A 25,430-nucleotide genomic window follows, 5' to 3' on the forward strand; every position below is an offset into this window, starting at 1 on the left:
AATATAGTTGATAATTAGCCACTTTTGCATTAAATCTATTTTACCCACTTTTGCATTAAATCTATTTTACCCGCTTTTACATTAAATATATTTTAAACTCCATATAAATGAGTCTAATGCTCAGAATATAGAAGACAATTAAAGTTGTGAAATTAGTATTAAATTTTTGAGATTGAAGAGTCTGGAACGATGAAAACTGTTTAGGTTTCTTGTTTTATCCTTAGCTTCCACGAGTATCAGAAGGATTCAAGTGTAAATGTAAGCAAATCTTACCCATTCACTGTGTCTTTATTTATATATTTTTTAATTGACATATATTCCATGCAATGACAAGGAATTGGTATCTTTAATTTTGAAAAGTTTTCCCAGTAGATTGTTAGGTAGCAGTAGTCTGAGTAGAGCTAGGACATCAACACCTGAAGAGTGCAAAACGAGGTGGATGTCAACCTAGCATTAAAAACCTATCTTAACAGAACTAAAATTCTAAAAATGTATCTTTAGAAAACTCAGAATTAAATATATATGCATTCCGTTTTCCAGTTTTTCTAACCAAAATGCTCACTACAGTGTGCAAAGAACCTTTCCATTACCTGACAAAATTTTGACCATGTATGCAAATTCGGTTATTCTATTAACTTTGGGGTCCTCTGTGGTATGTGACGTCTTGGAAAAGCTCATAGTCTCTAACTGGCCTTTGGACGTCCAAGAAGACAAAAGGGGTATTTTAAATTCTTAATTGAAGTGAAACACCGACTAGTATTCTGTATGTTTATCCTCTTTGTCTCCATGGTGTATGGTTGACACTTTAAAACATTCTCACAGTAGAATTTGTTCAGTTATACCCAGCTACATCCTGCAAAATGTTCAAGATGGCATAAACTTAAAATGCCTAAAATTATGAGGAAATGTATTTAAAAGAGAAAGGAGGGAAGATACAAAAAGGAGTGAAAAATCATGGCTAGGACTATGAATTACAAATGACTTAACAATTTAGTTAGCTTTTCCAATTAGTAAAGCCAAAGCAAGGATGTGGACCTGATTCTTACATTTATAGAGGTTTACTTACAGCAGTTCCAGAGGAGAAGTAGAGCTTTGTCTTCCCAGTAAGTTCCAAAAGCATCCAATTCATGGGTAGTAGGAGACCCTCCATGCAGAGCTTGACTCACTCTGTTATTTTTAGTTGGGCACAATTTAGGAAGCCTATTTTAAAAAATTTTTTTAACTGTTTATTTTTGAGCGAGAGAGCGTGAGTGGGGAGAGGGGCAGAGAGAGAGGGAGACACAGAATCTGAAGCAGGCTCCAGACTCTGAGCTGTCAGCACAGAGCCCCATGTGGGGCTTGAACCCACTAACTCTGAGATCCTGATAGGGTGACCTGAGCTGAAGTCGGGAGATCAACTGACTGCTCAATCGACTGAGCCACCCATGTGCTCCAGGAAGCCTATGTTAAATGCTGACCTGGACTAGAAGCCACAGAATCTATTTCAGTTGGAGATAGTCACTTGACAATTTTCTTTCTTTAGTGTATGCTGCATGTTTTTTCCATGAAAAAGAGGCAGAGATGGTAGATACTTTCATTGCTATTTTGCAGAAGTTTTTTGGAGGATTAATATGGAAGAGATTTGCGATCTTAAATTTTATCAAAGCTATTATTTTATAATGAGATAGTATAAAATGTAGACCCTAAAAGGTATATTTGTAAGGATTTATAAAATTATGCAAATTGTCTTTTTCAATGAAATCCTAAATTGTTTTTTTTTCTACTTAATTTTAGATTATGTGAGAAAATTTGGAGAAAATTTTGCATCATGTCAAGCTGGAATATCTAGTTTTTACACTGAGGTAAACCCCTAAAAGACAAATTTCAATTCTTAAGATTCAGACTTCCGCTTGACAGGTGTTATGCTTCACAGTAAAAATTGTGTAACATCTGAATAATAGTTTTCTTAAATTTGAGTTTATAACAACTTCATTTTCACCACTCAGTATTCCACATATATTTTGAAAAAAGGTTAATACTTAAGATGGCTGTGCCATGCAAGACCAACTAGAAGTCTACACTGAAGAATATCCTTGCACCAAGATTCTAATAAAAATAAAGGAAGTTATTGTTACTTTTTAACTTACACACTTAAAATATCCAAGTATGTCATTTTTAATTACTAGTTGAGGGAGAAAAGCCTATGAATTCACATCTTTCATTAAAAATTATAAGCAATGAGAGATTGAAGAATTTAATATTCTCTTAAATTAGAGACTAAGTATTCCCAAACTCTTTCTCTAACACTCCAGGATATACAATCAAAGATCACAGTTGTACTCAACCTCCAAAGCTCCCATTTTACCTTCAACATCCATTAAGGATTTCTGAATATTTTCTGGATCTAAGTAATCAGACTATCAAGCCTTAAGTTAACAATTGATTACTATAAGTTTTCATACTTTACCAAATATATCTGTTCATTCTGACTTTTGTTTCCTTTTCCTAAATTTGTACTTATCAAATATGCCCCCAAATTTGACTGGATTTATTTTTTTCTAAGCTAACATTAAGGAAACGAGTCCTTGGCTCTTTGCAAATAGGAATAAATTAAAGCCACTTTTTACTCTTTAGCAACATGTGATTATCTCTATAATAAGCACTAATGAATTACCCAGATGTGATTCACTTGATTAGAAACCACATTGTCTGTCTCCCAAAAGCTTAATCTAGTGTTCCATGATTCTTTAATTTTAAGGTCTTTAAATTTAAGGTCCACTGATGAGTGTGAAGTGAGAGTTTCTTCTCTGGGATTGTGCTTGTAGGTGAATATTCATTAGCTAGCTTCTCTGGCTTTTTTTTTTTTTTTTTTTCCTGATATGTTTTTAAATTCATAAAATGTTCAGATTTTAGAATTCTCAAAATGTATTCTCCTCACTATTAAAATGTATATGTGGAGGAGCTTTTGAGTGGATTAAACTTTGAAAAGATTTTTTTTTTTTTCTTACAGGATTTAATTGTGATGGGAGCCCCAGGATCATCTTATTGGACTGGATCTCTTTTTGTCTACAATATAACTACAAATAAATACAAGGCTTTTTTAGACAAAAGTAATCAAGTAAAATTTGGAAGTTATTTAGGTACTGTAAAAAAATGGATGAACTCCAGTCTTCTTGGTCTTACAAATAAATCTTTCTCTTCTTTGTGATTACTAGTCTGTTCAGAAGATCAAAATGGCCAATAGCAATTAAAGAGTTCAGAAACTGTTACTTTAAGGATATAATCAGTGAAACTTAATGATTATAATTACGTATGTAAAATATTAATATTTGTTAGACTAGAGAACTAGTTTAGTTTACTGTTACAAGCTTGTATCTTGATGCAGTCAACATGTTTCCATAAAGATTGCATCTATTGAGTGCTAAGCATATCTGAGGAACTTAAGTTTATTTTTAAGAGAGAAAATAAACTTGTGGGGGAGGGGCAATGAAAGAAGAAGAGAGAGAATCCCAAGCAGGCTCCATGCAGTCAGCACAGAGGCCAGTGTGGAGCTCAAACTTATAAACCATGAGATCATGACCTGAGCCAAAATCAAGAGTCAGAAGCCCAAGCAACTGAGCCACCTGGTCACCAAGGATCTTTTGTAGGCACTCGACATGAATTCATTGAATCATGTATGAGGGAATAAGTGTAGTTTCTTAAAAGGACCAACTGAAAGCCAGTGGGGCTGTTGACAGCTTTGCACACAATGGGTAACATTATGAAGCATACGGATCTAAAAACAGCTCGTTGACCTTAGCATCATAAGTTCTTAGAATATTTCCCAGAGTTTATTCTTGTCTTTATCTTTCCTCTCCTCCCCCTCCTCCTCCCCATCCATTGCCTCCTCATCCTGTGTAGCAGGATACTTTAGAGTCTGTATTTCTACAGAAACACAAGATTTCTCGGCATTGATTCCTCTGTTATAGTAAGAAGGGATGGTTTCCCCATAGCTTCTTAGAAAATACAGATTTGTTAATCATATGTGCTTCAAACATAAGCAGCCTAGACTCAGAAATAATTACAGTACATAAAAGCAGTGTTATTTTTTCCCATTCATGCAGTAAGAATTCTTTTTCAAACAGGGAACTTATTTATAACCCAACATTTACTTGCTTATGGGTGAAGTATATCTTGAACTGTTATAAGAAATATAACTTAGTATTATACCTTTTGTCATGTATTAAGATATTTTACCATTTGTGTCCTCATACAGTTTTATCACCATAGGAAGGTTTCATGGTAAGAGAGTTGAAGTTTAGGAAGTTTTTACTTAAAGTTTAACATGTTAAATTTTAGATCTCTAAAGTATTTCAGTTGTAATCCCAGAAGCTAGCATGTTCTGGTACTATGTAGAGACTAACAAACCAAGTGTAAAAGTGCTATCTTTAATTTCTAGGACTTGGAAATGTAAACCAAGTGCCTAGCTTCATAACACCTACTAGTAATTGCTTGAAGCATATAATAAATGACCAGTTTTGAATATTGCTATGCTAAATATTCATAAAACTGTTTAGTGTAGTCTTTGGAATTCAGTCTCATTTGACTCTGAATGGATTTATGAAGATGTATTTGACCCATTGCAAATAATGATTCTCATACTTTTTCTCCGCTTTATTTGAAGGCTACTCAGTTGGAGCAGGTCATTTTCGGAGTCCTCATACTACTGAAGTAGTGGGAGGAGCCCCTCAACATGAACAGATTGGTAAAGTAAGAATTACATTTTTACATTGATTATTCACAAAACTTCGAAGAAACTGCATGAGAGATTAAGATACTAAAGGAGAAACTGCAAAAATTCTAAGGAATGAAAACTAGTAATGATGAGCTTTGCACTGCCTTTCGTGGTGAACGTTGGATGGCTTTTAGATTAAATTGAGCAGAAAAGCTTAAAGGAAAATTCAGAAGTCAAATTGAGACTTTTCTTTCTTTAAAAAAAATTTTTTTTAATGATTATTCTTTTTTGAGAGACCGAGTGTGCGTCGGGGAGGGACAGAGAGAGACACAGAATCCAAAGTAGGCTCCAGGCACTGAGCTGTCAGCACAGCGCCCGACGTGGCCTGATGTGGGCTCGAACTCACAAACTGTGAGATCATGACCTGAGCCAAAGTGGGATGCTTAACTGACTGAGCCACCCATGTACCCCAGAGGCTTTTATTTTTTATAAGTAAATTGTTCTTGAAAAAAAAAATCATCTCAAAATGTCCAGGGAATACATTACTAGTTACAGTGTTTCCAGGTGAGGGAATATTGAGCCAGCTGCATGTTTTGGGGTAAGATCAGAAGGAATCCGATATTCTTCCTGGTTCTGGTTTTTGTTAAATTGTAGTGTGGACATTACTAAATTTTACTTTGAAAAGTGAGGCAAACAGCACTTTGTGCTCTGGGGAATCATGACCACAGCTCCTGAGAAGATAGTTTTGCAAGGAAGTCATATTAGTATGAATGTGGTTCCCGAAAGCTTTTGAATTACACCAAAAAGGACTTTTAAAAATGGATTTGGGCAATTACAAGTTGTGGATGTTGATGTTTTGATCACCGAAGATTATTTTAATGTGGTAGAAAAACTGAGACTGCTAACTCTGTTCCTAATTGCAGGCGTACATATTCAGCATCGATGCCAGAGAACTGAACATCTTACATGAAGTGAAAGGTAAAAAGGTAATATCTCCACCTTCGGTATCACGGAGGGCTTTTGTGAATAACCCTGCGGCTTCTCTGAGTGATGGCATCTGGCTTGTTTTTGGGCAGCTTGGCTCCTACTTTGGAGCTTCTGTCTGTGCCGTGGACCTCAACGCAGATGGCTTCTCAGATCTCCTCGTGGGAGCTCCCATGCAGAGCGTCATCAGGGAGGAAGGCAGAGTGTTTGTGTACATCAACTCTGGCTCGGTACGTCCAATTACTCCACAACTGATATGATAGAAGGTGAAGTTAGTACAGACTTCAGAGGCTGTAGGTTCTTAGGCTTATTTTACTGATGAAAACTCTGGTGTTGTCATAATGTTCTAAAAAGTGAAATGGAACATGCTGGTGGATGGGGAGCTGTCCCATTTTGACATTCCAGAAGGAGGAGATCAGTTGTTCTGATGTTTTTCTACTCCCATCTTGAACTCCAAGCAGTTGAAGTTTCTTTGTATTCTAATGCAAATCTAATTTGAAAGAGTGATTTTTATATTTCCCTCAAAATTTGGATTTATTGTTGGTTCTGTAGTGAATGTCTTTGCTTACAAATATCAGAAGTAGAAGATAAAGTATAAAATATTTTTAATTTATTGGTTTGAAAAGGATAGGAAACAAGATGTGTTTTGATAAAACGTGAATTTACACAATTTATGTAGATGGTATTCTTTATATAAGAATATATGGAGGGCACCTGGGTGGCTCAGTTGGATAAATGTCTGACTTAGGCTGAGGCTATGATCTCCTAGTTTGTGTGTTTGAGCCCCATGTCAGGCTCTGTGCTGACTGCTCAGAGCCTAGAGCCTGCTTCAGATTCTGTGTCTCCCTCTCTCTGCCCCTCCCCAGTTTGTGCTCTGTCCTTCTCTCTCTCTCTCTCAAAAATAAACATTAAAAAATATGGGCATAGTTTATTCCAAAGTAGATATGGTAGGTGTACAGGTAAGAACTGCTTCTGGTTGAGTTTTAAATTATGGGAAATATTGTGGAGTAGAAACTGACCACTTCACAATTCAATTTAAAGAGGTCTGCTGACCTTATCTTGCCAGTCTGTCTTCTTGGCATTAAATCAAAACAAAGAATTGATGGGGCCTTAATGGAGTCTTCTTAGTCTGTTCCTTTGATAAGAGAAAGAAGGGAATTGTGAGAAAAGTGGCTAATTTCTTAAAGCTCAGCATTTTTAGTCAGGATTCAACAAAGTAAAATCTGTTTCAGGAAGGTATTTATAATCTTAATCCATGGTTTTGGAGCATTTAATAAGGTCCTATATTAAGCACTAGACAAAACACTTGACAATTTGAGAGCAAATACTCAATCTTCTGCAGTTAAGAGATTTTCAAAGTTCCAAATATAGACCAGCAAAGTTATTAATTGGGATTCCCTAGATGGTGTTTCAACTTAAATTTAATAGTAAAGGCATATCCTCTACAAAGTGATCATGTGTATCTCTTTAATAGAGATAACAAGCATTAGGTTTTTTTGCATAGATATTTCACATTTCCCTATTCATAAATAGTCATCCTATCTACATCCTCATCCTATGTACTTTGCTTTTATAAACTAAACTTTTTGAAAACCTAAAACGAGGCAATATATGACCTTTTTTTCCTCATTGAAGTCTTAAGCAGTCCTAATAGGAAAAACAGATAAAACTGTATTCCTTTGATTTAAAGGGCAAGGAAGGAGTCATACTCATTAGGCTACCTCTTGTTCTTCCCTCATTCCTGCCCTGAGGCACCACTTTGAACATGGGGTAATTTCATAACTAATTGCAGCTTTTAACACTTCTGACATAGAGGATTCTTTTTCCCTTCTTACTTTCTATTTAACTCTCAAAAATGGCACTGACCACTCCTGGCAGTGTGTTGGTTTGGTTTGATACTGTCTGTTCTATTGGAATAGAGATACTGTGTGGAAAGGAATCCTCCATCTTGTTCACCACCGTGTTTTTAGGGTTCGAAAGAGTACTGAAGAAATAGGTGCTCAGTGATTGTTTTTGAATGAATGTAAGAAAGAATGATACTTGAGTGAATCTTGATTATACCTACTTCTAAAATAATTCTTAGAGGTCTCCAGCGAACACTTGGTCCCCATTCTCTGAAGGATACTTGAAGAGTGACCAGTGCTGCTTTTATTTATTTATTTGTTTATTTTATTTGAGAGAGACCACGTGAGCAGGAGAGGGTCAGAGAGAGAGGGAGACACAGAATCTGAAACAGGCTCCAGGCTCTGAGCTGGCAGTCAGCACAGAGCCCGACGAGGGGCTCAAACCCATGATCCGTGAGATATGACCTGAGCCGAAGTCAGACACTTAACCGACTGAGCCACCCACGTGCCCCAGATCAGTGCTTCTTGAAACCCTTTTCTTGGAACATCAGTGCCATTCTGTCATTAGGTCTATTCCTTCTCATCCTCCCTGGTGCCCTTTCTCCCTTCTCTTTAGGATTTCCCTTGGAGTCTAGCTTTTTTCATCCCTATTCCCTAATAAGATAATTTGTTTTTGATGCCAGTGATTTTTGTCCATAGAGACGATTCATTAAAAAAAAAAGCCAAAACACTTAGTGAATATCTGAAATGTAACAAAACCTATGAAAAGAGCTGAGCTGAGCGTAATCTTCATCCTGACCTCTAGGACCTCAAGTCTAGAAAAGACACAAACATGAGAGTAAAGAATTGAATACGACATGGTAAATGGCATATCAGCAGTAGGTACAAAGCAGAAGAAGCAATTCACTTTGGTCCAGAAGAATTCGCAGAAGTAGTATTTGAACAAGACCAGTTTAGGAGTTGTTTAGTTGGAAAAGAAAAAGTGGAAGGATGTTTCACAACCACAAGGAAAAGAACATGTGTAATTAGGAACGGATGAAAAGACTTGTTTGAGAAGAGGAAAGGATCCATGATGAGTGCATGGATTTTTTGTTTGTTTGGCAGTTGTTACTGCAGTGGCTCATTATGGCAACATTATTGAATGTCTTATAATAACTCCTCTTCCAGCTTAAGAGATGGCAGTTGACCAATCCGTGTTTCAGTGCTGCTAGTATAAGGCTCAAAAGACCGGCTCTGTTGTGCCAACTCCTCAACTCAGAAGCTTTCAGTGGCTTCCTAGTCCCTAAATTGAGAGTAAATTTTCCTCAGTATTCAGAATTCCACACCATAACACTTCAGTTTTTTCATTTTGGTCTCCTTCATTACACATACCATTCCTAACAGCCAAATTCTCTGGAAATTAGTTTTGCTGATTGTATTCTCTACGTATCAAAATCGTGTCCATCCTTCAGCCACCTTGAATACCATCTTTTATGAAATCTCTACTTGCTTTACAGTTAGATATGCTGTCTTTGCTTCTTGATAATACAAAGCAGTGTGTGCTTCTTAGTCATTTACATGTTTGTGCTAAGCCTTCCATGTAGCTGGGCTTCTTCAGGAAGGGGATTCTGTCTTCTACACACACCTCTTTGTTTTCCTTGCCTCTTCCCTTTTGCATAGTGCATTGCCTTTAGTAGGTACTCAATAAACATTTGCTAAATTGAATTATCAAAGTGATTTATTGGATTTTCAAAGCTAGGGATTCAAAGTTTGAGAACTTTATGGCTTCTGAGCTCTAATCATACTATTATGTGTTGACATACTTGATAAATATTTATTGAATGGAATGGAGATGTGTGTACTAAAGCTCAATCTGTAGTTTGTCCAACTTGTTTGAAGCATTAGGAAAAAAATCCATATCCAATTACAACAGTAAATCATGTGTAAAGTTGTCAGAGAGGGTCATAATGACATCTTTTCTCCCCCTTTCTGTCTAGGGAGCAGTAATGAATGAAATGGAAACAGAGCTCCTTGGAAGTGACAAATATGCTGCAAGATTTGGGGAATCTATTGTTAATCTTGGTGACATTGATAATGATGGCTTTGAAGGTAATGAAAAGTTTCTAATTTGGTACTTGATTTCTGTTTTTAAAATGGAACATGGAAGACAGTATGATTGGAGTTTTAGCCTTGCTATGGAAAATGGAGCCAGAATGTTATGCTAAGCTCATTTTCTTTTTGTTCTACGGACTTCTCCTCACTGGTTAGTTACTGATTCTTAATTGACCACAGACTCCTTAGACCATCCTATTTAACCCTATGTACAATAAAGTATGTACAGTAAAGACTCAGCAGAGGCTGGTTTCAGGGTTCTAGATGACCCCCATTGTGCCAGGCATCCCTTGTTCAGGTGCTATGTGGTGGGAGGATTTGGGGAATGGCAGGAGAGCATGCTAGGCAGTGGTGAGGGGCAACTGGCAGATGCAGTGATAGTGGCTATTTACCAACTAATATGGAAGCCACTCCCTAATGCACTAGATAGTTCTGTCATAACTGTGCCTGTTGCCTGGATATGAACCCTGCTGTTGAAATACCTGTGTCTATCAGCCTTTCTTCCTAAAAGTTACTTTTTTCAGTTGAATGCAGAGTGGTAACCAAGTCTGGTAAAGTTGTGCATAGGATGATGAATGGGTTCGAAAGGAGGGTGTGCAATTTCTAGAGTTTAGCAAATAAGTATTTGATACCTTTAGGGCTCAGAATTGTCTGTCTTCTTAATGTAGTCATTAGCAATTGGTATATAGTAATAGTAGTCAAAACTGAGTTGGATACTGGAAATAGGTGAGGGAGTACTAGAAGTTCTCACTTAAGATTTTTAATTCTGTTATTCCAAAATACTTCACTCTACTTTGTTTAAAATGTGTTGGTCTTCAAGAAGAAAGTTAGTGGGTAACTGACTATATATTGAATACTTTAAATATATATTGAATATATATCACATTGAATATATGAACACTATTAAATGTAAGAGTGTAATTTGGTGTACAAATAGTACCATTTCTACAGTTTTATCATCTTAAAATAAAAGAATACATATATATATTAAGGTTATTATGATTACACATAAGCTTTACTTTAAAACTTCTGTGAGGTTTTATTATGATATATTTCACAAGAGTCAGCAATTTTGATGTTTATTGCCCACTTACTTTGTGTCAGATGTACCAGGTGGAGGGTATATTCCATAATAAATGTGAACAAAGAGTGACACCCTTTTCTATATGTTAAAATTATATGGAATGTAAATTTAACACATTAAAGAAAAAAAACCTAAGTGGTAAATTTAAGGATTCTACCTAATAAATATCTATGGATAAAGCTATATTCATGCACTTTGACATTTCATGTATATTATAAGATAACGTACTTTCCTTTAAAAAGAAAACCATTTAGTAAAATATTATGATCCCTTGTACATCTTGTTTTAATTGACACATTTGAGGAAGACTATTTGATATTTTGAATGTACTAAAATAATACATGTGTGCATGCACATGAGAAGTGACTTTTTTTTTTTGTGGCATCAAAATGTCAGTGACCAAACTGAATTAGTTCTTAAAGTCTGGTAGAGTGGTAAAAATGTCATAGACACTACTGCAGTAGCTAGGAGAATCCCAGGCAGATTTCCCACAGTGTATGAGGACAGACAGAAAATGTTCTGTCCGTGAGCGTTAGGAAAAGGAACTGGGGGAGACATTGAGGGCACAAGGCAGTCTTCCAGAGTGCATGTGAGAGCCTAGGTTTCAGACAGGACTTTGTGTCCTGGAGTCTTCAGCTCTTGACTCCTAAAGGTAATGGCTTTATGTGTGGAAGATTGTATTCAAGTGATTATTTCTAATATTTCTATGGATTTTTGTGCTATTCCAGTTTCATTGATAATCCACTGCATGTTGACATTTAGTGGCTATGTTAACGCTGATTCGCTTCAGTGCATGCTTGTGTATCTTTTTCTACTTTATCAGTTGTAATTTTTTTAGTTTTATTGAGATGTAACTGCAGTTCAACATCATATAAGTAGAAGGTACACAACATAATGACTTAGTATGTGGATGTAGTACAAAATAACTACCACCTTGAGTCTAGTTAACATCTTCTCCCTCACATAGTTAATTTTTTTACCTTGTGATAACTTAAGATCTACTTTCTTAGCAACTTTGAAAGAAACAATACAGTATTGCTAACTCTAGTCATTACACTGTACCTGGCATCTCTAGAACTGTATCTTCAAACAAGAAGTCTGTATCCTTTGACCTTTTCACCTCCTTCCCCTACCCCTCCACTCTGGCAGCCACCAATCTGATCTGTTCCTGTGAGTTTGAATTGTTTTAGAGTCCACATGTAAAAGTGAGATTCTACAGTGTTAGTCTTTCATTTCACTGAGCAAAATGCCCTCAGAATTCATACATGTTGCCACAATGTCAGGATTGATTGCTTTTTTATGGGCAAGTTGACATTTTAATTTTGCCAACGGGTAAGCATTTTGCACGGTTTAGACCTTAACAAGACTGTGCTGATTTGGAAGTGGGCTCAGAGTGTTGTCCTTCTTCGCTGAGACCTTTAATTCCTTTCTAACATATCTGCCTGGGTGAGAAAGCAAGGCACCTATGTTTTACATTTCTTTATTTGCCTATTCTTCTACTGCATCTTCTATCTTAATTGTTCTGGGGTAGATGGTGAAGTTACTTTGTGTTCATGGCAGTGTGGGTGGGATTGTATAAAAAGGGATGAAGATCTCACCTGTTCTTTTCCCTTCCATGTCCAGTCACAGATGCAAATAGACTTAAAGTCCTCTTACTAGGCACACTTTTGTGATGCTTTGTATAGCGGACAAGTTACTTTTGATTCATTAGGTCTTTTTTTTTTTTTTTTTTTAATTCAATTGGAAAAATCAGGCTGAATTTCCTGTGTACTTAGAAAAGCAATGCAAGCTATTTTCTGAGGACATAACCACTTTGGCAAGAGTCCAGCATAAAAATCTCCTCAGAGTGTGAGGAAGTTAGGGAAGAGGTACATGCATAAACCTACATGACAGACACAACTGACAGCACTTTGGATTTCATTCATAAAATCGATACGACAAAACCACTTCTATTTTGGTTTAGATTTTTCACCTTGAACATTATTGACTTTGAGACTATATGTTCAAGTAGCTTCTAAGCAGAGCCATAATGAAATTCTATAATTGTAAAGTATAAGCTATGTATTATTTATGTGCCCCTGAAATGTTGATAAATTATAAGATCATTAACTGAGCAGTTCTTTGACAAAGAACAGGAAAAGTTTGCAGGAGAGGAGAACACTGGAGATAGTCTGTAGTGTTCATGGTTCTGTAGAGCATAGTGATAGGCGAACAGAGGCTCTGGGAGCCAGATGGCGGCTCTAATATCCTGGCTTCTTCATATCCTAGCTCCATGACTATAGCAAGTTATACTCTGTGCCTCAGTTTCCTCATCAAAGTTGCAATCAAAAAGTACTTATCTGATACAGTTGTAAGAGTTACATGAGAAAGCCCCTAGTACAGTGCCTGAATTATAATAAAAGTTGCATTTATTTCCAGTGTTAGCTGATGTTAAAATTATTCTGATTTTACCAATAATTGTTACAGTTTGTACCAATGAAATAAAATTTTCAGATAAAAAGAAAAAAGTGTCAGTGTTTGTTCTATAGGTTGTGTCCCAAATTGACTGGAATAGGCATGAAAAAAAAACATTATTACATATTTTCCTTATTCCTCTAACAGTTGCTAAAATTTAGTATGTTCTGTAACACATCCAAATTTAATCCTAATAAAAATTTCGATCTATATATAAGATAGGAAAAGACTGAATATAACGCACAAGTCTTCTACTTGAAATGGCATTGATTTGAGCCTTTTCATATTTCATTTGAAAAGGCATATCTGTATTGTTTCAAGATATTTGGCTGACATCACTAGTGCCAGTAACTGATCTTGCAAGAATTTCTGTGGATCCATAGCTTCTCAGCCCCAGACTTGTTATCTTTATATATCATCAAGAATGAAGATACAGGACTCTAGTTACTAATGATGTAACCACAGTAGTTGAAGTATAAACCGGCCATGACTACTGGCACCCGTAACTGGTCTTGTTTTCAGCGGCCACAGGATACATTCCCCCCCATCCTTTCCCTTACCTCCCTCTTCCTCTTGGCTTTTCTGTTTTCCTTCCCACTCTTTCCCCTTATGTACCTGTGAGTGTTTAGTTTGCACATATATGGCTCTAGCTATTTCAAACTAATTGCCATTGATCATGTGTCCCATGTTGTCCCTTAGTGCCCTGTCATTATGCAGGCTACTGCCTCTGTCAAAAATGTTTTTACCCCTTTTTTTCACCTGGCTATGACCTGTCAATACTTAAATCTCAGCTCAGGTGTTCTCTTCTATGCAGGGCCTTTCCTAATTTCTACCACCTTCTCATATGTAGTGTTTTTATTCTGGTTTTACTTTCTCTTCATCCCTGCTAGACTAAGGCTCCTTTTCATGGCACTGTCCTGTATGGCTGGTTTCTGGTAAATGCCCAGAATACAATATGTGCTCAATAGTTTTCCACTGAATAAATCCATGAATGGGTGTAGTTGCATATGAGAATTTAAAATAATTTGCACAAGTCAAAAGAGAGCAACCTTACTATATCTAAACAATAGATATAAGGTAGGTCTATCATTTACTTTTAGATGCTATTAGAAATTGTACAGAATTTCGCATATACTCCTATCAAAGAGGCATTTATTCTCATTGAAATAGCAGTCAGAAATTACCACCATAAGGCAAACCATGAGAGACTCTTGAATGCTGACAAAAACTGAGGACTGATGGATGTGGCGGGGAGAGGGGAATGGGCATGGAGGAGGGCACTTGTGGGGAAGAGCACTGGGTGTTATGTGGAAACGAATTTGACAATAAACTATTTGTAAAAAAAAAAAAAATTAAAAAAAAATTACCACCATAGTTAAAAAAGTTTCAGATCTGATAAACTAAGAAGTATGGACTATCATGAAAGCAAACTTTATTTTGGGTTTCTATGAAAGTAATAAGAAAACATTACATGTAAACGAACCTGTGAATAAACCCAAATAAATAGACATAGACCTTGTAAAACTAATGAAATGCTCTTGCAGCTATAGAATATTATTATTCTCCTGTTTGTTGTATATTTATGGCCCTTAAGCAATCGTGTCATTCCTAGTCATTTCCTTTTGCTTATGTCAGTTGATGAACACTTTATTTTTTCTCTTGGCGTCATAATCTGCTACAAGTATCAATAAAGTCATAAAGGTAATGCCGTCATTACTTCACAGAACAAATTCAGTGTCTAAAATCCAGTTTGCATGTTTGTACATGTGTGTATACAGATATCCTTAACAAATACCTTAATTATTTCCATTGGAACAGGAAGTAATTTAGAGGGACTTTTGCAAATAAAGTAAAACCCAGAGCTCATAATAAAGACTCTTAAGGTTGTAATATTTACAGATGATAATTTATTATGTGCCCAGGTCTGCTCTAAGCACTGTATGAGTTATGTACCATGCTGAGGAGGAGTTCTCTTATGATCCCAGGCTAGATGTGAGGGAACTGAGACACAGAATGGGTTAAGAAGTGGGCCAAGCTGCCCCATGATTTGGTGGTTTGGCTGTAGAGCCCAGGCCCTTAACTATGACTAGGGTATGTTTCAGAGCCATTCACTCTGCTTCTTCCATGCACAAATTTTTTACACCATCCTGCACATTGTTACAACGATAATTGTATTTTGTGATGTTTTTCTTCCTATCTAGTGAGTAAAGTATTCGTTTCTTGATAAGGAGTTTTCATATGTGATATAAATTAAGTAGCATGAAAGTTAGGTTTCAGAGTTGAATTCTTTCTAGTAAGAATTTATTTTTCTGCCATTTAAATTCTTGCACAGATGTTGCTATTGGAGCTCCGCAAGAAGATGACTTGAGAGGTGCTATTTATATTTACAATGGCCGAGCAGATGGGGTCTCGCCAACGTTCTCACAGGTAGGATACTATTTCATTTTCAAGAGAAGCATTGTTGATAAACAGTTCCTGAAACTTGTAGTGTTAATGTGGATTTATTTTTCTTATATTTCCTCTTTCAGGTACTTAACATAGTCTATTTCACCTTTTTTCTTGTAATAACAGTAGTTGGTCTCATTTTGAAGGTCATTAATAACTCTGGAATCACAGATTTTCTCCATAATTAAGTGTTCTGGTTCATGTCCATTCTAGTTTGTATTTAATCTAGTAAAGATTTCCTCTCGGGACACACGGGTGGCTCAATCACTTGAGCGTCCACCTCTTGATTTCGGTTCAGAGCGTGATCTCATGGTTCATGGGACTGAGCCCCACTTTGGCTCTGCACTGACAGTGTGGGAGCCTGCTTGGGATTCTCTTCCTCCCTCTCTCTGCCCCCCACCCACTCATACACGTGCATGCATGCTCACTCACACTCTATCTCTCTCTCTCTCAAAATAAATAAACTTTAAAAAATTTCCTCTTCATTCCATCAAGTTTATGTTCTGAGATCGTATCCGTACAATTTCAGATAAGCCCACGTGGATTTGATTAACTGTCTTCCCGTGTGCCTAAAGCCCCATGTTTCAGGGAGGTCGCACAGGGAGAGCAAACACATGACACTCTGATTCTTTCAGGAAACAGCCGCAAGATGGGAGCTTTTAATAAAGTTCCCTGGTCTAACTCTGACTTTACTTTTGCTTTTTGATAAATCAGGATATTTCAGTGCATTAGGAAACACTCCATACATATGCAGAAAAGAAAGGTTTTTCTAAAGATCCGTTTGTGGAAATATTAGCTAATACTGCTATTTCTGATTGAGCAGAATAGGTAAATGCTTCTCCATATTGAACATGAAGCATCTGTACTTGTCTAGTAAAAATTATTTTCTTAGTATGGATAGCAGCCAAACACGGATAAATCAGTATCTGGGTGTGAAATTAGATATATGGAATAGGAAACACATGTCTGACGTCAGTTTTCACATACTAGGAAGCAATCTGGCTAAATGGGGTGACTTTCATCATAAGCCTTAGTAGCAGGCTCCAGTAAGAGATCATATGTCTCATTTTCCAAATTACTCTGGTTATTCATGTTCATCTGGGAAATAAATATAGAGCCTAAAAGAAGAATGGGGAGAGAAAACCAGGACCGCTTAAGATCCATTCTGTATAATTTTCTTTTTGTGACTTTTTCAGTCAGAAGGTGACTTTTTTCTTGTCACAAAATAGATGTTACCTGCTTAATTCAAGCTGGCAACTTTCATTTCTCTTAGAACCAAGCATTTGACATAAATGCATTTTGTTAGTAAATGTGCCTAGGTGTTATAAGGTTCATAATTGAACTAGACCATTGCTTCTTTGAGATATTTTTTGAGATACTTGAATGTTAAAAGACTGCTTCCTATTTACCGATTTTTCAGAGAATTGAAGGACTTCAAATCAGCCAATCATTAAGTATGTTTGGACAGTCTATATCTGGACAAATTGACGCAGATAATAATGGATATGTAGGTGAGTAGAAAACTGACTATTTCATAAGTTGAAATGAGCTCTATCATGGTGTTGCTTTATCACGTAGAGCTGGTATGGAAAAGTTCTAATTTACTGATAATTTGTTTCTTTCCTTTCTAAAGCTCTTTTGAATTGAAGGATGGGTCAGAAATGGTCAAGTAATTAATCAGTTTACTGTGTTAGTTACTTGACATTTTTCCCTTGTTCTTGAAAAAAATGAAGAGCACCCATGGAAATAAACACAAGGTACTGAAAAGAAAGACATTTTTTGTACCTTGAGAGGAGATTCCTGGGTGACTATGTATAGTCTAAAAATTGAATTTTTTTGGTAAGCTTATATTATAAGCCTTTATCATAAAGTTTATTTACATTGTAAAGGGATGAATGTTATTATAGACTCCGACAAATGTGGAAAGAATCCTAAGATGTAAGTTTCTCTCTGGCAATTAATTTTCTGTAAATAGTGTTTGGATACAGTCAAAAGGTGATACATAGGTATTTATGGCTGAAAAGTAACTCTCTCTGACTAATGATGTTCATTAATCTGCTGTTTTTCATCCTCCAGATGTGGCCGTTGGTGCTTTCCGGTCCGATTCTGCTGTGTTGCTGAGGTAAGGTTGATGCATTGCACTGCTGAATGCCAGTTGCGCTTAATTGTGAATGATGGGAGGCAGTTTTTAAAATCACCGGTGGTGACCTCATAATGCTTTTTTCTTGGTATTAGGAAGTTTTATTGAACCTTAGGATTGTATTTCCACCTTACGTGGATATTATAATTAAATCCTCAGGCAAAGTGAACATTTTTAGAAATTCAGGTGAAAATTTTTCTTGATTCGTGCACAGAAATGTAATTGTGTATATGTGCACTTGCTCCTAATAAAGCAATTTCATGAAGTCACTTGGTCAATGGAAACTGACAAAACAAACGCAGTTTTTTTTTCTAAAGGAAAAGTAATATTGCTAATTTTATTTCCTTCTTAGGACAAGACCCGTAGTGATCGTTGAAGCTTCTTTAAAGCATCCTGAGTCAGTAAATAGAACAAATTTTGACTGTGTTGAAAATGGATTGCCTTCTGTGTGCATGGATCTAACACTGTGTTTCTCATACAAGGGCAAAGAGGTTCCAGGTTATATTGGTAAGGATGGCCTTACAGCATTTCCCTTGAGTGTGCACTGCACTCATGAATCCCATGGTCGTCTTCTGAGCCCTGACTTTGTTTCACCTTAGAGGTGAATACACCTTTCTGCCTCATCTTTTGGATTCTCAAGTTATTCTAACCAGTGAGTGGGGAACAGTAGGAGGCTATATATAGTTTTCTAGAAGTCACGACAAGAAGTAAATCAAGAGTATCACTTGCTAAAATGGGGTGAGTTAAATTGAACTTAATATATAAAATATCTTTAGAATAGAAAGAACATTACCACAGCTTCTCCTTTGTTTAACTGGGTCCTTTCACAGCGGGAGCTGTATTAATTGGAAGTCCTGAGAGGCAGATTGTTTTCTCCTTTGAGTGATTGAAGAAGCTTATCTCACATCTAGACCTTGATTTCAGTTTCCATAAATAACACACATCTCTTAAGGATTTTCTATGACTGTCAGCTCTTGAGAGTCATGTCCATTCCTTTATATAGGTAGTTCTCAGTTACCTGCTCTGCAGAAAATTGCATCGATAAGGCTTGTGCAAAATTGTGGTTAATCTCAAGTCACATATATATGACTTTATGAACATTAAGTTTTTTTCTAGCAGCTTATGTTCCTAATTATGTAAACTTAAGCTAGTATTAGAATAACTACTAATGAAACTAGTCAGTGGTAGGAGAGTGGCATACTTGGGTTTATGAATTGGACATTAAAATTAGGTATTGGGTGGCTCATGAACTTTATCAAGAGTTGATAGTATTCATGACCCTACAGGCTCCCATGATCTAAATATCACAAAGGGCAGCAAATACACCGAACCAAATGACGGGTATGTTAACAGAAGTCTCCTTCTGAATTAGCCTGTAATGAGAAATACAGAATGAGCCTTGTATATCTACTTTAGAACAAACTGACTTTTCATAGTGCACTGCAAAAGTCCTGGCTAGGCATACAGTTGTACAACAGTGGGCAAAAGCTTAACCCAGTTACAGATCGAAGAAGTGTTAGTTTCAGAGTCTGACCCCAGTGGCACAGGCAAACTAATGGATTAGCTGAAAGATGCATGTTAAATAGATACGACTATCTCCCTTTATGTAAAATCCATGTTTGTTTTATTACTAATTCCATTGTGACCAGATGTTTTTAAAAATGGTTGAAAACAATGCATGAAAGTCGTAAATGATCACAGCATTGTTACAAAAGCAAGCGTTATAGTTGCATAGAATGCGTCCTTGGGAGAAATAATTCACACGGTAAGCATGTTTCATGAAACCAGAATGTTTTGCTGCTTACTGTGAGTGTATTTTTATTCACCCATTTTTTTCTTTTTGTCTGTACTCATGGTGATGAATTGTAGATGGCTGTTTCAATTGCTGTTCCACCTCTGAGGCACTGAATCTCCGTTATTGTAATTTTGAAGCCAATTGATTGGGACTTCATTGTTTATTTTCTAAATAAAACTCAGGTTAAAAGATTTATTTGAAACTTGTAGGAGTAATACAGGTTTTATGTTTCCTTGAAATAAGTAGATAAAATCCTTCTGAGAGAATAAGTTACTCCCAAGATGTAAATGAACACTTCGGGAATTATATAAACTCTTTAAAATACCACTTTGAATTATTGCTCCTATATAATGAGCAATATCGCAGCTGACTTTTAAATGTAGCTTGTTTTGCAAAGAATTCTTTTAGATTAAAAAATTGCTCTCACTTTCTTTGTAGTATCTGCCTTGGAATTTTTTTGGTTGCTTGTTAATTTTCCTTCTATTTTTGCTTATTGAGGATGTTCTTTGGCTGATGATTATCTACTATGTCATATTTGAAGTAAATCTTACTAAACTGCCAGAATATTTATTCAGAAGATGTCTATATGTGGCACAAATACACTGGAAGAATCAAACTGGAAACCAGTAAAAACATGGAGGAGACTAATCAGGGTCTAGGGCTGGAAAAGGAGACATCTTTGGGTGAACTGTTTATATAGGTTTGACTTGTGAATGATTTGTTCACTTTACATTTTAAAAAATAATAAAAATTAGTGACCTCTCAAAACAGAAACAATATTGAACCCCACTGTGTTCAAAATTAATTATGGAACCACACAAGATAGAATTATTGCAAGTGATATGTGAGTACAGTATTCTGTCTGTGCTTCCTTAGTCAGACATTGTAAGAACAAAAAGGGACTCCAAAGAAATATGAGACTCAGAACTTTATTAGTAGTTACAGTTTTAGTATTGTAGCTTTGAAATATATATAGGAAGATTAAGTAAATACCTGCATATGTTAGCAGTTAAAAATAGAAACCTGGAGAAAAGCTGATGAATTTTTGTCACAATTTTTGCAATTTGTGTTTTCACTGTTTCCTCTTCCATATTTTACGTTAGTTTTGAAAAGCCATTTAAATAAGAGAATATTGGATATCATTTTGACTATTTTCATTTCAAAAACAGTAAATGCTTTTAGGTACTTACCTGTGTTAACTGCAGTTCTCTCTACATTTTTGCAGTTTTGTTCTATAACATGAGTCTGGATGTGCACCGGAAGATAGAATCCCCATCAAGATTTTACTTTTCTTCTAATGGAACATCCGATGTGATGACAAGCAGCATAAAAGTGTCAAGCAAAGCAGTTAACTGTAGAACACATCAAGCATTTATGCGGGTAATGGAGATGCATTTTTTATTAATGAATATGTAAACTTCAGTATTATCACTGCAGTAAAAATCTTACTGCATTGGTATCTTGTTATAAAACGTGGTTAAAAACAGGTGTGATCCCCTCCTCAACTAGCTGGCCTATTGTTCCAGAGTTAAGATGTTCAGCAGTCCTGTGATGTGGATAATTCAGAGTCTGCATTTTTCATCTTCTTTATTTCACGTTTATCATTTTACTGCATCATTCTTTTTCAAGATTTGCCTTTTCCTTTCTACAATTGCTGTTTTCCTTTCCCTGTTTTATATGCTTCCCTAGAAATGTACGTATTGAATAGCTGTGCTGAGCCTACTATTCCCAGGTATGGGTTTTTTGGGGGGTGGGGGGGTGGGGGAGGTAGGATAGGGGGCAGGGAAGTTGATTTGTTTTTCATGTGACTCTAACGAAGCAGAAGCCATCGTGACTGCTTTTGGATCAGCCCTTTGTCCCCATGCCAGCATTGTCAGTGATGTCAGTGGGAACTCACAAGGTTGTGGCGTGGTGGGGATCATCTGTGGGCCAGGACAGTGGCTCTCAGGATGTGTGGGGATATGTCCTGCCAAAGCACAGCCAATTTCATGTTTCTTTTATTAAAATACTCATTCCCAAACCGATCATCACGTTCCTTGCGTTGATCAGATTTTACCAGGTGAAGCAGTGCCAGGTCTTTTTCATTAGGGAATGGTGTACTTCATCAGAAAATCTATGGTCACAAAGAAGCCAAACTATTCCCAGGAGCCCCTTCTGGGATTTCAAATAGTAGCCTCCGCTTAGAACTTAATTTTCCCTTAGATACTTATTCCGAGCAAATGCAAACAAGCATCAAGGCTCTAACACTACTAAATGCTAAGAGCAATAATCCCTGTGCTATTTCCTCATTTCCCTTAACAGTTTTTATTGTACCAGAATAAAGCTATAAGATAGTTAAGAGCCAAAGCTATAGAATGATATTAATGTAACCATCATTTATATGTTAGGGATAAAAGAGTTTTTTTTTTTTTTTTTTAAATCCTATGTAGTTGAGATTGTACTTAGTCTCCACAATTGACTAACCTATCATTGAGACCATTTCAAGGGCAGTAAAAGGACCGACATTAGACATCGACAAAGACACATTGTGTTGAATTTGTATGACAGGAAATTGATCTGACTTATTTAGTTAGTCCTGTGTTTCTTGGCATTGTTCCAACAGGTAAGAGTTCATCAAAATTCTACACGTTCGTCAGAATAAATTTGTAGCAGAAATGACAGTTTAGCAGAGGTTTCTGTGTTGTTGATGCACACTTGTAGTGTTACCCTGTATTGATGGCAGCAGGTTACAGCCATGGACTTTCCACCATATTGTCAGTGTCAAACAAAAGCACTTACCTCAGGGATTGGTACATAGTAGAGACTTTTAAAAAACTCATTGAAACCATTATTAAAATTAAAACAGGTTTAGTTGTGATTTCGGAAGATATGGGAATATAATGAGAGCATTTTCCATCCCCACCAGCATGGTAACTGGAAGTATTTAGCAACGTTAATACTTTTCTGCTTCTATAGTCCAAAAGAATAAAACAAAAACTGATATTCTTTTTTTTATTTAAAAAATGTTTATTTGTTTAGAGAGAGGGAGGGAGGGAGACAGCAGGAAGGGAGCAGAAAGAGAGGGAGAGAGAGAATCCCAAGCAGGCTCTACACTGTCCACACACAGCCTGTCAGGTGGCTCGATTTCATGACCCTGGGATCATGACTTGAGACAAGAGTCAGATAATTAACTGATTGAGTCACCCAGGTGCCCCAGAAACTGTCTTCTGCCTTCTTAGTGATAGTAAAAAAGAGCAGTGGTCAAGACGCTTGGATTGTCCCTTTGTTCCATAAAACCTGTCCAATACCAGGAATATTAATGGACATATTCTACTTCAACATCACTTACAATGAAATGAGGTGACACTTGTTACTTATGGGGCCTGGCGCACAGCCTCCACTTCTCAGAGACTCTCTGCCAGTTGGGTACACTTTCCTTCTATAGTCGTTGGCATTGGTCATAGCAGAAATACCCCACTCAATTAAATTCAGTAGGTACTTGAGTACCAACACTGTGTCATTTCTGTTTGAGACACTTGTATATATCAGTGAATGAAATATAAAAAGATTACTACCTTCACTGAGTTTATAGTCTAGTGGAGTGAGATAAACAACATGATAAAAATGGAAATTTTAGATTATTTTAAAAGATAAGCGTGTTCAAAAAAGAAAAGGGCAGAGTACAGAAAACTCTGGGGAAGAAATGAGGGGTGCATTTTATTTTTTTATTTAAGTATAATTAACACACAATGTTTTATTAGTTTTAGATATTTTATATGATTCAATGACTCTGTGCGTTAGTGATTATCACAATAAGTGTCCTGTTTTTAAAATTTTAACTCCAAAGTAGTTAACATACAATGTTATATTAATTTCAGGTGTACAATATAGTGATTCAACAGTTCTGTATATTACTCAGTGCTCATCAAGAGAAGGGTGCACTTATTCCTATTTATCTGTTTCACCTGTGTCCCCCTCCCTCTGTTCTCTGTATTTAAGAGTCTTTTGTTTATCTCATTTTTTCTTTGTTAGTTTTGTTTTTGTTTTTTAAATTCCACAAATGAGTGAAATCATATGTATTGGTCTCTCTCTGACTTATTTTAGTTAACATCATACCCTCTAGGTCCATGCATCTTGTTGCAAATTGCAAGATTTCATCGTTCTTTATGGCCAAGCAATATTCTGGTGTGTGTCCATGTGTGTGTGTGTGCGTGCGTGTGTGCACATGCATGTGCACGCACAGGTACACACCACATCTTTATGCATTCATCTGTCATTGGACACTTGGGTTGCTTCCATATCTTGGCTATTGTAAATAATGGTACACTAAACATGGGGATGCATATCTTTTTTGAATTAGTGTTTTCATTGTCTTTGGGTAGATACTCAGTAATGGGATAACTGGATCATATGGTAATTCTATTTTAATTGTTTGAGGAACCTCAGTACTGTTTTCTAATTGACTGCATTAGTTTGCATTTCCACCAACAGTCCCAAGGATTCCCTTTTCTCCACATCCTCACCAACTCTTGCTTTTCTTCTGTTTTCTATATTAGCCATTCTGACAGGTGTGAGGTGATATCTTATTGTGGTTTTGATTTTCATTTTCCTGGTGATAAGTGATGTTGAGTATCTTTTCATGTGTCTATTGCCCATTTGTATGTCTTGTCGGGAAAAATGTCTATCGAATTTCTCTGCCCATTATTTCCTTGGATTTTTAAAATTTTAGTGTTGAGTTGTTTAAGTTCTTTATATATCTGGTATATTAACCCCTTATTGGATATATCATTTGCAAATATCTTCTCTCAGTAGGATTTTTTGTTTTGTTAATTGTTTCCTTTGCTGTGCAAAAGCTTTCTATTTTGGTGTAGTCCCTGTAGTTAATTTTTGGTTTTGTTTCTCTTGCCTCAGGAAACATGTCTAGAAAAATGTAGCTACAGCTGGTATCAAACAAATTACTGCCTATATTTCTTCTAGTTTTATGGCTTCATAAAATGTTTAAACATAAGGTGTTTAATCCATTTTGAGGCTATTTTTGTGCATGGTGTAAGAAAGTGGTTCAGTTTCATTTTTTTGACAGGTAGTTTTTCAGTTTTCCCAGTACTATTTGATGAACAGACTGTCTTTTCCCTATTGTATATTCTTGTGGGTTTATTTTTGGACTGTATATTCTGTTCCATTGATTTATGTGTCTGTTTTTATACCAGTACCATACTGTTTTGAATCCTACAGCTCTGTAATATAAGTTGAAATCCAGAATTATGATACCTCCAGCTTTGCTCTTAAGATTACTTTGGCTATTTGGGGTCTATTGTGGTTCCATACAAATTTTAGGATTATTTGTTCTAGTTCTGTGAAAAATTCTTTTGGTATTTTGATAGGCTTTACATTGAATATCGATTGCTTTTGGTAGTATGAACATTTTTTATTGGTTTCAAGAGTAGAATGTAGGGATTTTTCACATACGTAGAACACCCAGTGCTCATCACAACCAGTGGCCTCTTTAATGCTCAGCACCCATTTAGCCCACCCGCCTCCAGCAAACCTCAGCCTGTTTTTATCCTTTTACTTTCCCTTCCACTATGTTCATCTGTTTTGTTTCTAAAATTCCACCTGAGTGAAATCATATGACACTTGTCTTCTCTGAGTGAATTATTTGGCTTTGCTTAGCATAATATACTCCAGTTCCATTCATGTTGCTGCAAATGGCAATTTTTTTTGATGGCCAGTTAATATTCCATTTTGTGTGTGTGCACCTCTTTTTTTTTTAATCCATTCATCAGTTGATGGACGTTTGGGCTCGTTCCATAATTTGGCTAATGTTGATAGACTGACGTAAACATTGGGGTGCATGTGCTCCTTCAAATGAGCATTTTTTTGTGTCTTTTGGATAAATTCCTAATAGTGCAATTACTGAGTTG

At 36.3% G+C, this 25,430-nt stretch overlaps 1 protein-coding gene across 1 annotated transcript in view; it reads left to right on the forward strand.

The window, feature by feature from the left end:
• ITGA4 (integrin subunit alpha 4) overlaps window positions 1-25,430 on the forward strand; it is a 90,114-nt gene that overhangs the window by 19,016 nt on the left and 45,668 nt on the right. The window contains exons 5-15 of the mRNA XM_039239628.1: window positions 1,774-1,841; window positions 2,990-3,119; window positions 4,643-4,728; window positions 5,617-5,679; window positions 5,770-5,907; window positions 9,498-9,609; window positions 15,483-15,577; window positions 17,016-17,106; window positions 17,672-17,717; window positions 18,088-18,242; window positions 20,756-20,910. Of these exons, the coding sequence (XP_039095559.1) occupies window positions 1,774-1,841; window positions 2,990-3,119; window positions 4,643-4,728; window positions 5,617-5,679; window positions 5,770-5,907; window positions 9,498-9,609; window positions 15,483-15,577; window positions 17,016-17,106; window positions 17,672-17,717; window positions 18,088-18,242; window positions 20,756-20,910 (1,139 nt within the window). The remainder of the gene's footprint in view (window positions 1-1,773; window positions 1,842-2,989; window positions 3,120-4,642; window positions 4,729-5,616; window positions 5,680-5,769; window positions 5,908-9,497; window positions 9,610-15,482; window positions 15,578-17,015; window positions 17,107-17,671; window positions 17,718-18,087; window positions 18,243-20,755; window positions 20,911-25,430) is intronic.

This window comes from Hyaena hyaena, unplaced genomic scaffold (assembly GCF_003009895.1).
Source record: "Hyaena hyaena isolate Hyena2069 unplaced genomic scaffold, ASM300989v1 scaffold_159, whole genome shotgun sequence".
Lineage (NCBI taxonomy): Eukaryota > Metazoa > Chordata > Mammalia > Carnivora > Hyaenidae > Hyaena > Hyaena hyaena.